The sequence below is a fragment of the Meleagris gallopavo genome, unplaced genomic scaffold (assembly GCF_000146605.3).
Source record: "Meleagris gallopavo isolate NT-WF06-2002-E0010 breed Aviagen turkey brand Nicholas breeding stock unplaced genomic scaffold, Turkey_5.1 ChrUn_random_7180001956425, whole genome shotgun sequence".
In the NCBI taxonomy this organism is placed as follows: Eukaryota; Metazoa; Chordata; class Aves; order Galliformes; family Phasianidae; genus Meleagris; species Meleagris gallopavo.
In genome coordinates this window covers 1-10,497 of record NW_011216964.1, presented here as the reverse complement: position 1 = coordinate 10,497, position 10,497 = coordinate 1, and the positions used below count along the sequence as shown (strand labels likewise).

The 10,497-nt window shown below is 59.4% G+C and overlaps 3 protein-coding genes across 4 annotated transcripts in view; 1 reads left to right on the top strand and 2 right to left on the bottom strand.

Annotated features, from left to right (window-relative positions):
* The window catches only part of TRIM28 (tripartite motif containing 28), a gene marked incomplete at its 3' end in the record, with an annotated part of 9,388 nt that extends 8,553 nt beyond the window's left edge, over window positions 1–835 (bottom strand). The window contains 1 exon segment of the mRNA XM_019611816.2: window positions 573–835. Coding sequence (XP_019467361.1) covers window positions 573–783 — 211 coding nt within the window.
* A 224-nt stretch (window positions 836–1,059) lies between these two features.
* Window positions 1,060–7,481, top strand: LOC100545615 (gastrula zinc finger protein XlCGF17.1-like). 2 transcript variants are annotated; one of them, XR_004162515.1, is made up of 6 exons: window positions 1,060–1,320; window positions 1,704–1,780; window positions 2,429–2,500; window positions 3,491–4,514; window positions 5,185–5,257; window positions 5,398–5,689. XR_004162515.1 is itself a non-coding variant. In XM_031557760.1 (4 exons), exons 2-4 carry the CDS (start codon window positions 2,434–2,436, stop codon window positions 6,682–6,684), a joined length of 1,104 nt encoding a protein of 367 aa, XP_031413620.1. In that variant the 5' UTR covers window positions 1,422–1,780; window positions 2,429–2,433; the 3' UTR covers window positions 6,685–7,481. The 2 variants fall into 2 exon arrangements, 1 of the variants encoding a protein (XP_031413620.1); XM_031557760.1 differs by lacking the exons at window positions 1,060–1,320; window positions 5,185–5,257; window positions 5,398–5,689 and adding an exon at window positions 6,216–7,481 and having other exon boundaries at window positions 1,422–1,780; window positions 3,491–4,058.
* Window positions 7,469–10,433, bottom strand: ZBTB45 (zinc finger and BTB domain containing 45). The gene is made up of 2 exons (XM_010728265.3): window positions 9,229–10,433; window positions 7,469–8,072 (listed from the first exon to the last, which is right to left on the bottom strand). Exons 1-2 carry the CDS (start codon window positions 10,193–10,195, stop codon window positions 7,741–7,743), a joined length of 1,299 nt encoding a protein of 432 aa, XP_010726567.1. The 5' UTR covers window positions 10,196–10,433; the 3' UTR covers window positions 7,469–7,740.
* Window positions 10,434–10,497: the final 64 nt, after the last annotated feature.

Genomic DNA, 10,497 nt, shown 5'->3' with positions numbered 1-10,497 from the left:
CTCCCCCCAAAGTCCTGCGCTCCCCTCCATGACTCCCAGCTCCATTCCCTGGCGGCCCCCAGTGCCCTCCACTCCCCTCTTCCATCCTTGAACCCCTAAAACCCTCCATCTCACATCAGGGTCCTCCACTCCCCTCCATTTCCCCCTCAACCTCACCTTCTTTCTCTACCCTGCCCTGCCACAACAGAAGCACTTCCATTCACCCTCAGGACCTCTCACTCTCCTTCACAGCAACCCACAGCCCCCCAAAGTCCCTCCGCGACCCCCCAACCTCCTCCACAACACCCCAAGAGCCCCCTGCTCCCCTACAAGGGGCTGCATTTCCCACTCCCATAACACTGTACGACCCCCAGCTCCCCTCCCACATAAATCCACAGCCCCCAGCCCCCTCCCACAGAACCCCCCGTACCCCTGATACAAACCATAGCGATGCCGTTAAGCTGACAGACAGCCCTACAGCTGGAAACAACCACAACGGACCGAACTACTCGCACAGAGCAAATAAAGGAAGGCCTCCTCTCCTCACAGCCCTCCAATCTCCCTCAGGCTCAGCCCATCCCCCCAGGCCTCACCTTGCCCTCCAGGCCCTGAATCCGTCGCAGGCCCCGGGCCCGTCCTCAGGCACTGCCGACACACCGAATGCAAGCAAGGCAATAATCGCGGTTCCCTTTCGGCTTGAAGAAGTTTCCGGCAACTTCCGCAACGTTCTAAAAGATCGACGAGATCCGGGCGCTTCTCGGCCGGGCCCGCAGCTTCCGCAGCCTCTTCTACCGGAGCCGACATGGCGGCCGTTGCTCCCCCTCAGCCCCTCACCAGGAGGACCCAGGAGCGCGCGCGGCCTGAGGAGCCGCCAGCAGCCAATCAGCGCTCTCGAAGGGCTGAGAGGGTGGGGAGAAGGAGAGATTGATAGCGCGGGGAAGCAATGGGAGGTGGAAAAGCGTGACGAGCATGAAGGGGACTGGCCAATCGGCTCGCGGGATGGGTGGAGCTACGCGGTTGAGCCAATTAAAAGACTTGCAGGGGGAGGATTGACAGGGCGTGAGCCCAATCTTCTTTTTCCCATGCTCTCCGCCCCTCGGGTAATGAAGGCCTGGAAACAGAGAAGGCGGACAGGAATGCTGCAGACCAATCAGAAATTGAACCGCCTCAGAAAAGGCGGGGGCTTGAAGATAGACGTGGAGTTTCACCAATCACTATCCATTCTCCTCGAAAAGGCGGGATAGAGGCTCCGATCGACAGTTTCTGGAGCCAATCAGCTTCGCAAGTACCTCAGCCTCCTCTCAGCGCTCCGGAGTCACTCCGGTTCGATAGCGGTGGGAGGTGAGGGGGGAGGGGGCGAAGGGGGGGAGTCGATGGGGTAGATCTGTGAGGTGGGGAGGGCTGGGATTGGGGTAGGGCTTCGGTGGTGGGGTGGGGTTGGGGCCTGAGTGTGGGCCTGGGGCCTGTGTGGGGTTAAGGCCTAAGATTGGGGCTGGGACCTCAGTGTGGGCTTAAGGCCTGAGTGTGGGGCTGGGGCCTGAGTGTGGGGCTGGGGCGTGGAGCAGCCCTGGCTTTAGCTCAAGGAATTGCCCCAGAGTGACTCGAGGCTCTGGTGGGCAACTGCAAGGCCCCAGGTGTCCCCCCCCACCAAAAAAAAACCCCCAGCCTGACACGTCACCTTGCTCTCTTCCACTTTGCCACCTCGTTTTCCCCACTTCTAACAGCATCCAACCCCGAGAAGAAAATCCGACGGCATCCAAAGCAGCTTCCAGCTTCCCCAAGTGCTCACCGCGGCGTGGTGGTGAGTAAAGGCACCTTGAAAAGAGTTTAATCTCGCTGGCTGAACGTCTCAGGTTGGTTTGGTGGCAGGTTGGGATCCTTTTTTGTGGTGGCAGGGTTTTAGAAGCGGCCCTGGGTTGAGCATGGGCCATGCTGGAGCAAATGGGGCTAAATTAGAGTTCCCCCTCCTCCCTATGAAGGTAAGTGTCCCTAATCTCACCCAAAAGAACCCAAATTTGGGCCTGTTCTGGGGGGAGCCCCAAAACTGAGGTGAATCTGGTACCATGCTGACACAAAATGAGGTCTCAATCCCCTTTTCCTACTGTTCTCCCACTCCTCAGTTCCTAGTTTAAGAGGGGGGTCACCTCCATTACCAATTTAGCGGCTCCCTGGCTCTCACCAATTCCCACTTTTGGGGTGAGAGGGTGGAACCGCTTCCATATCACACCATGGGGACCCAGCGGCGCCTCTCAGGTGTCCCCAGGGCGTCTGTCACTTGTGGGTGTCCCTGCAGTGCACCTCTGGGGATGTGGCAGCCAGCACTGTGAGTGACTGGGAGCACTGGGAGGGGGAAGTGGAGACACTGGGGATGTCTGAGAGCACTAGGAGGGAACTGGGAGCGTGACTGGAGGGTGACTGGGAGTACTGGGTAACAGTGATGTCCCCGCAGGCACCATGTTCGTTGCCAAAGGGGCTTGGACATTGGTGGCCCCAGGACAACTTCCTGCCCACATCCCTCCTGGTGAGCACCTGTCGCCTCTATGTCTCCCTTGGATCCCCCAGGTCCCTCTGTGTGTCACCCCCATGTCCCCTCAAGTCCCTTGTGTGCTCCAAGTGTGTCTTTACAACCCATAACTTTTCCCTGTGGCGCTTCATGGCCCCACCATGTGTGCCCCCAATCCCTGTCTCTCCGTGTCCCCAGCTCCCTCTATGACACTCACATCCCCATGCTGTCAGGCATCCACCTACCCACGTACTCACATCACAGGCTGTCTCCCCATCTCTTGGCATGTCCCTGTGTCACACTGCACATCCCTTTCTGAGTCTCCAGCCTCCCTGTCGTGCTGCCTTGTCCCTCCACATCCCCACAACATGCAGCATGTCCCCTCTGCATCCCTTTGTCCCCCAAGCTGTGCTTTGTGTCCGTGGTGCTTCCCTACGTAGCTGTTTGCTCCTCACATCACTCTGTGTGCCCCATCAGTCTGCGTGTCTGCCTGCCACCCCACGTCACTCCAGTGTCCCCTGTTTCCCTCTGTGTCACGCAGCACGTCATCCCACATCCTCATGTCACTCCGGATGTCCCCTGGTTTGGCTCTGTGTAACCCCTGTGTCACTCTGCGTGTCCCTCAAGATGTCCCCATGTCACTCTGGATGTCCCACTGTCCTCTCACGTCACTCCATGTATTCCATGTCACACGATACGCCCCTCCTTTCACTCTGTGCCTCTTCCATGTCACTCTGCACGTCCCTCAGGATGTCCCCATGACTCTTTACATGTCCCCTACGTCATTCCACGTGTCCTCACGTCACTTTACACGTCCCACTGCCCTCTCACATCACTCCACACGTCCCCATGTCACACCATTCACCCCTCCTTTCACTCTGTACCTCCTCCTTGTCACTCTGCATCCCTCACTGCCACCAAACGTCCTCCATTTCACACTTTCTGCCCCCATTACCCCCATTACCCCCACACCCCACCCCTCCTCATCTTTTTTCCCTCTCCCCACAGCCCCAGGACCATCCCTGGAGCCACCCCTCCCCACCCACCAGCTCAACATCCCCGCTTCCCCACCTCATCCCAGCCCTCACCGCTGCTCCGACTGCGGCAAAACCTTTGCCGCCCGCTCCCGCCTGGCTGTTCACCGACGTGTGCACACAGGTGAGCGACCTTTCTCCTGCCCCCACTGCCCCAAACGTTTCAGCCAGAGCTCGGCGCTGGGTTTGCACCTCCGTCTGCACACCGGCGAGCGACCTCACGTCTGCTCCGACTGCGGCAAAGCCTTCGCCGTCTCCTCACACCTGGCTGTTCACCGACGTGTGCACACCGGAGAGCGGCCCTTCGCCTGCTCCCACTGCCCCAAACGTTTCAGCCAGAGCTCGGCGCTGGCCCTGCACCTCCGTAGACACACCGGGGAAAAGCCTCACGCCTGCACTGACTGCGGCAAAGCCTTTGCTGTGGCTTCGCACCTCGCAGCTCACCGCCGAATCCACACTGGGGAGAAGCCATTTCCGTGCCCGAGCTGTGGGAAGTGCTTCAGGCAGCGCTCCGGACTCGTCACGCATCAGCGGGGACACAAGTAGGATTGGGGACGTCAGGATGGCTGCTTGGTGTCTACCAGAGCTGCCTACAGGGATGCCAGGATCTCTGAAATCCCCCGTGTAGTTCTGCCCGTTCTGTAGGCGTCACTTGGGGCAGCCTTGAGGACATCAGAACAGGCTCCAAATGTCACCCAAGCTGCCTGCAGGACCCCCAGCATCTCAAAATACGGGCATCAGGAATCTCTTTATCTCTGCCCTTCACCACGGGGACATCGGGGAACCACGCCTGCACTCTGCTCACACACACACACACGAGGACACACAGAGCCATGGTGGACACCAGAAGGGAATCTCTGCATCACCAAATCTGCCCCAAGAAACTGTCTGTTGCCACGGGGACATCAGGGAGCTGCCGGCAGCGTTCTGCTCACGTAGCCATGGGGAAACGTGGACCTGGAGACACCCCACATCCAGCTCTGGACATCCCAATCCAGGTCTGGACCCCCCAGACTCCCTCCAGACACCCCAGTTTTGCCCTGTGTCCCCCTGCATCCTCTGGGATCCCATCCCCTTATCTCTGCCCCTCCTGAGGGCGAAGGGGGGTGGGGGGGGTGACGATCACATCCTGTTTAAAGAGGCAGCAGCACTTCGTAAACGGGGCAAAAACTTAAAGAAAGGGGAACCGCTTGTCAGCACCCCATGCCACCTTCCCTTGAAGTGTACGTGAGGGACGGGTGTTCCGTGCAGAGCTCTGCCCCGGGGGCGTGGGGGGGGGAACGTGGGGATAAAAAGAGACGACAGCAGTGCGGAGGCAGCAGGCGGAGTTAACACCATCGAGTCTCGGTCCGCCGAGCGGTGCAGAGCGGCCCCTGGTGGGCCACGAGAGCTTCCGGGGACGCGGGTCGAGGGCGGTGGAGGCGGTGCGGCTGCAAAACGGTGCGGGGAGGGCCGGGGGGGCTGCAGGGTTGCCCACGTTCCCAGGACCCCGCCGGGTACAGGGAGCCCCGACCCCCCTCTCGTTGCCACCTTGTGTTCCCCATTTCCACATTCGTTCTCTTTTCAAGGACCCACCGCCCCCCAGAATCCCATCCGTGCCCGTTTCCTCCCCTTCCCCCCCTCCCCCCTTTTGGTGTCCCCTTGTTCTGAAGCCGCGCCTTCCCGCAGGCCATGGAACAGCGGGATGAGGCACTCAGAGAGTGGGATGGAGATGGGGACAGAGCGCCTGGCGACCACAAAGGTGAGTCCTGGGACGTTGTGGGTCGGTGGGGGCATGAAGGGCTGGCCATCACGTGGTGAGCACAGCCAGGAGAGGGCTGAGGACACGCAGGGATGGAGAGCCAATGTTCCTGTGACTGTTTCCTGCTCTGTCCGTGTTAGGGAGGGAGGTGTGGCAGCTCTGTGGTCCAAACCCAAACCCCAAACCAGCTGCATTTGGAGCAGGTTCCTCGCAGCCTCATCCTAAGGATCTCCTCGAGTGGAGACCTACCACCTGCCAGGTTCTGTCTTTGGTTCTATCCCACCTGAGGGAGTTTTGAGGGTCTCTGGGGGAACCAGGTCCAACCCCAAGCTGTGTGGGTCCGACATCAACACTGCAGTCCGAGTCATGTTCCTTCTGACTGTGTCTGTATAAGAGTTGGGTGTCTCCAAGGACAAAGACCCACCACGTCCCTTGATGGCACAGGGGACTCTCCCTGTTCCAGCTCCAAACCAATTCCAGCACCAACCAGAGAAGTTCTCTGTGGCCCGTGTTCCTCATGGTTCCTCCCAGTGAACTTTGGGGACCTCTAAGAATGGAGACACACCACATCTCCGGTCCATTCCACCACAGCAGCAGGGAATGGGAGCTTTGCAGGCTCCCTGCACTGAACCCAAATCAGATCCAACCCCGAACTTATATCGGATCCAGCCCCAGTCAACACATCCCATTTAGGCCATGACCCTCGTGGCCACGTCCAGATGAGAGAGAATTCTGAGAGAGCACCGCGTTGGTTGGTAGTTGGATTGGTCAGAAGAGTAATTAGGGATTCAGAGAGGGTAATGAAGGACCCCCGCGGTGACACCCGTCTCTGTCCCACCACAGGCACCATGGGGACCCCTGAGGTGGACACCCCTGACAGCCTGATGGCATCCCTGATGCCTCCAGCATCCCTGGAGCTGGACTGGGCCTGGGGGCTTCCCCCCACATCCCCTCCGAGCGCTCGGAAGCCCTACAAGTGCACCGAGTGTGGCAAAGCTTTTGGGCAGAGCTCACACTTGATGCGACACCTGGGCACCCACACGGGCGAGAAGCCCTACAAGTGCAGTGCCTGCACCAAGAGCTTCACCCAGAACTCCAACCTGCTCCAGCACCAACGCACCCACACTGGTGAGAAACCCTACGAGTGCAGCGCCTGCGGCAAACGCTTCGGCTGGAGCTCCAACCTCAGCCAGCACCTCCGCCTTCACAGCGGCCAGAAACCCTTCCAGTGCACCCAGTGTGACAAATGTTTCAGCGAGAGCTCCCGTCTGGTGGAACACCAGCGCACCCACACTGGTGAGAAGCCCTACCTCTGCCCCGACTGCCCCAAAACCTTCAGCCGTAGTTCCCACCTCGTCCGTCACCGCCGCCTCCACGCTGCTGAGCAGGGACCCAGCCCTGCCCTGGCTGTGCAGCAGGGGCTCTGAGGGGGGACGGGAGGTCGTGATTCATCAAGAGGGTTTGCCCTCTTGGTGCCCATCATCAAAAGAAAGGTCCATGGTGCGACCTACGGCTGCTGCAGCCCTTCTTTGGCGGCCCCTGGGAGCAGGGTTTGGCCCTGCGGATGTTTGTCATCGAGACAAAGATTTCAGGAAGATCTGTGATGTGGTCGGGGGAGTCTTAGGGCTTCCCCATGGTGGCTACAGGGACGCAGTCAGGCCCTGATCAGACCATTCATCAGCACAAAGACTTGGGGAGGACCTTTGATGTGTCCGTGGGCTCCTATGGCATTTCTGCAGCGGCCCTGGGGACACGTGTGACTCCATCAACGTCTGTTGTTACGGGGAGCCGATGTGGGCAAAGAGCCACGGGACTGCGGACAGAATTGGCCACAAAGACTTTGTGATGTGGTCAGTGGCTACGCAGCCCTTCTGAGGTGGCCATGGGATGTGGACAAGCCCTTTTGGTGGCCATCCTCAACACAAAGACTTGGGAAGGGCCAACGGAAAAAAGAATTGGCCCTGCTGGTGTCCCCACTGGCTCTTGCAAAAGCCACCTGGGCCACCGGAGTTGACACTGGGGCTAAACATAGGCACAGAGACTTGGGGAGGACCTGTGACATGGCTGATGGCTACTGCAGCCCTTCTGTGGTGGCCGTGTGCCCGTGATCCAGCCCTGCTGACACCCACAGTCTGCTGGGTGAGAGCCTCACGGGCAGGCAGTGGGGTAGGTGGGATTTTTAAGGAAAACAGTTGCATTAATGGCACTAAATGAGTCCTTAAAACCTGTGTGTTGATTTTCACAACCCGCCAGCACCCCAGAGTGTGTTTAACCACCCCTACAGCCGCGGTTCAGAGGTAAAAGGAAACCTCATTATCGAGAAACACATCCTGGGTGGGAGGGGACGAGTGGGATGAACCTCATCTCCCTCCGTCTGTCCATCCAGGGGATCAAATCCACAAGAGGGGTCAAAGTCCTCCAGGTTTCACCCCACGGTGCTCAAAGAGCCAGTCTGGGAGTGGCGACAACCCTCTGGGCCACCCTTACGCCACGTGAGTGTGACTGACGCCCAAGCCCTTGGAATCTGGTGGAGGTGGCCCTGGAGGTGGCCCTGGAGGTGGCACGGGGTGGGTGGCAGCAGCGTGTCGCTCCAGGAGGGTGCGGTGGGAGAAGCCTTTGGTGCAGAGGCGGCACTGGAAGCGTTCGGCGCGGTGGGTTCGCATGTGGACGTTGAGGGAGCTCTTCTGGGTGAAGCGTTTGCAGCAGATGCTGCACTGGAAGGCACGGACGCCCGTGTGGGTCACCATGTGCTTCAGCAGGTAGTCACGGAGCGAGAAGGAGCGCCAGCAGATGGAACACTGATGGGGCTTCTCACCTGTGGAGAGACAGACAGGTCAATGTGGAGCAGCACGGATCAGTACGGGTCAACGTGAGGCACCACAGATCAGTTACAGGCCAACGTGCAGCAGCACAGGTCAATATCATCAACACGGAGCTACGTAGGTTGAGGGCAGGTCATTGTGTGCCTACTCAGGTCAGTGTGATCAACATGGAGCTACGTAGGCTGACAGCTGGTCATTGTGTGCCTACTCAGGTCAGTGTGATCAACATGGAGCTACGCAGGCTGACAGCTGGTCATTGTGTGCCTACACAGGTCAACATGAGACACATGTGGGCCAAAAGAGAGTGATGTTGTCAATATGGATCCTCAGAGGTGGCACGTCTGACAGATGAGAATGCACCAAAACAGATCAGCGTAGATCAACATACATCAACATGCATCAACACAGGTCTTTGCGTGTCAACACAGAATGAGATGGGTCAGCACAGACCTCTGTAAGTCAACAGAAATCAGCACATGTCAACGTAGAGTGACATATATCAACGTGGTCCGAGGCAGATCAACCCTGGAGCAATATGGGACAAGCCGGAGACACAAAAGTCAACGCAGATCAATGGGTTTCAGTAACACAGCTCAGCTTGGCTCACCATGTTTCAGCATGGCTCAGCACAGGTCGGCAAGAGCGACTGAGCAGTGCGGGTCAACACAGCTCTCCCCACGTGGGTCAGAGTGGAGCGACGCGCAGAAAGTCAGCACAGCAGCACAGATGAATATGGATCAGTGTGAGTCAGCAGGGATCGGTGGGTCAACAGTGACACGGGTAAACGCAGGTCGATGCAGATCACCTCAACGCATCAACACGGAGTGACGTGGGTCAGCACGCATCAGCGTGGATCAACACAGAGCGACGTGGGCGCGTGTCCCAAACCTCCTCGCTCTGGATGTCCCCTCTGCCCCCGTGTCTCCTCCTCATCCTCCTCCCCCCCGGTGTCACCACCCCAACATCGCCATTTCCATTCCCTCGTCGTACCAACCCCGCTGCCCCGTGTCTTTGTCCCACCAACACCCTCACCCATCCACATCTTCATCTCCACACATCCCCCATCAGAAGGACCCGCCCAGGACCTCCTCTGTCCTTACACCCCGCAAGGAGCCACGTGGACACCGCGTCCCCGCTTTGTCCCCTTACCAGAGTGGATGAACATGTGCTTGGTGTAGTTCTTGCGGGAGCTGAAGGTCTTCTGGCAATGGCCACACTGGTAGGACGGCTCAGGGCGACGAGACGGGCCGGCCCGTGGCACCTTGGGGACCAGAGGGACTCCACCACTCGTCCCCCCCTCCGCAAACCCCTCCTCGTAGAGGGGCGGCACAGGAGGGGCAAACCCCAGGCTGCTCCCTCCCAGCTCCACTTCTGTCCCAAAAGCCGGACCCCTCCCCGACGCCTCCAGGCTGCACTCAGGTCCCACTTTGCCCCCATCATCACTCGGCCAAGGTGGCAGAAAAGCATCAGAGAAGACGTCGGGGGGACCGAAAAACGGCGGCTCTTCGGCAGGGAACGGCACGGGGGGTGCTGAGCCTTCCTCATTGCCTCCCCCCATCTCCTCCTCCTCCTCCTCCTTGACCGGCAGCTGCAGCCGCAGCGGCTGCCTCTGCTTACGGCTGTGACAGCTGGACGGTCCGAAGTAGCCATCGTTCTCCTGTGGTGGCATCAGGAGCTCACGGAGCTTGTGATGAGCATCAGCAGGCACCGGCGGCGGGCGGGCGGGCGGCAGCACTTTGGGACTGCGGCTCTGCGAGATGATCTGCGTGCACTCATCGATCACCGTCTTGATTTGTAGGATGGAAGCGGCGGTGAGGATCTGCAGAGCTTCGGATTGGGCCACCACCAGGCACCCGCTGTACATGAATTCCACCAGCTGTCTCACGGCCCCGCTGGGGACGACGGGCGGCACTTCGATGGCCGAGTGACCCAGCAGCAGTTTGTCGTGGAAAAAAGGGCTGCCGGCAGCCAGGACGCAGCGGTGAGCACGCAGGGTGGCTTCACGGATACGAACGGTCACGTCGCAGAAGTGGCCTCCCAGGCGCTGCCCGTTGAGGGTTTCCAACAGCGAGCGGCTGAAGTTCTGCAAGTGGATGTAATGCACCGCCTCAGCCATGGCAGCGGGGACGGCGCAGAGCCGGGGCCGTTGCTGAGGTCTGGAGGTACCTGAAATCACCAGAATTAATCGCCGAGGTTGGAGGAGATCTTCGAGATCATCCAGTCCAACCTCTCACCAAGAGGACTCGTTGAACCATGTCGCTCGCTTCATCGAAAGAGGGGTGGGCAGCAGGGACAGGGAGGTGATTGTCCCCTTCTACTCTGCTCTCGTGAGGCCCCATCTCGAGTACTGTGTCCAGGCGTGGAGCCCCCGTACAAGAAAGACAGGGAGCTGCTGGAGAGGGTCCAGAGGAGCCACAG

Excerpts from the sequence above, each read along its gene's own strand:
- LOC100545615 (XM_031557760.1), top strand. The coding sequence starts at position 2,434 with ATGTTCGTTGCCAAAGGGGCTTGGACATTGGTGGCCCCAGGACAACTT. Across the intron at positions 2,501-3,490 it reads TCCTGCCCACATCCCTCCTG|CCCCAGGACCATCCCTGGAG; the intron begins GTGAGCACCTGT and ends CTCTCCCCACAG. Across the intron at positions 4,059-6,215 it reads ACGCATCAGCGGGGACACAA|CGCTCGGAAGCCCTACAAGT; the intron begins GTAGGATTGGGG and ends ATCCCCTCCGAG.
- ZBTB45 (XM_010728265.3), bottom strand. The coding sequence starts at position 10,195 with ATGGCTGAGGCGGTGCATTACATCCACTTGCAGAACTTCAGCCGCTCG. Across the intron at positions 8,073-9,228 it reads GCACATGTTCATCCACTCTG|GTGAGAAGCCCCATCAGTGT; the intron begins GTAAGGGGACAA and ends GTCTCTCCACAG.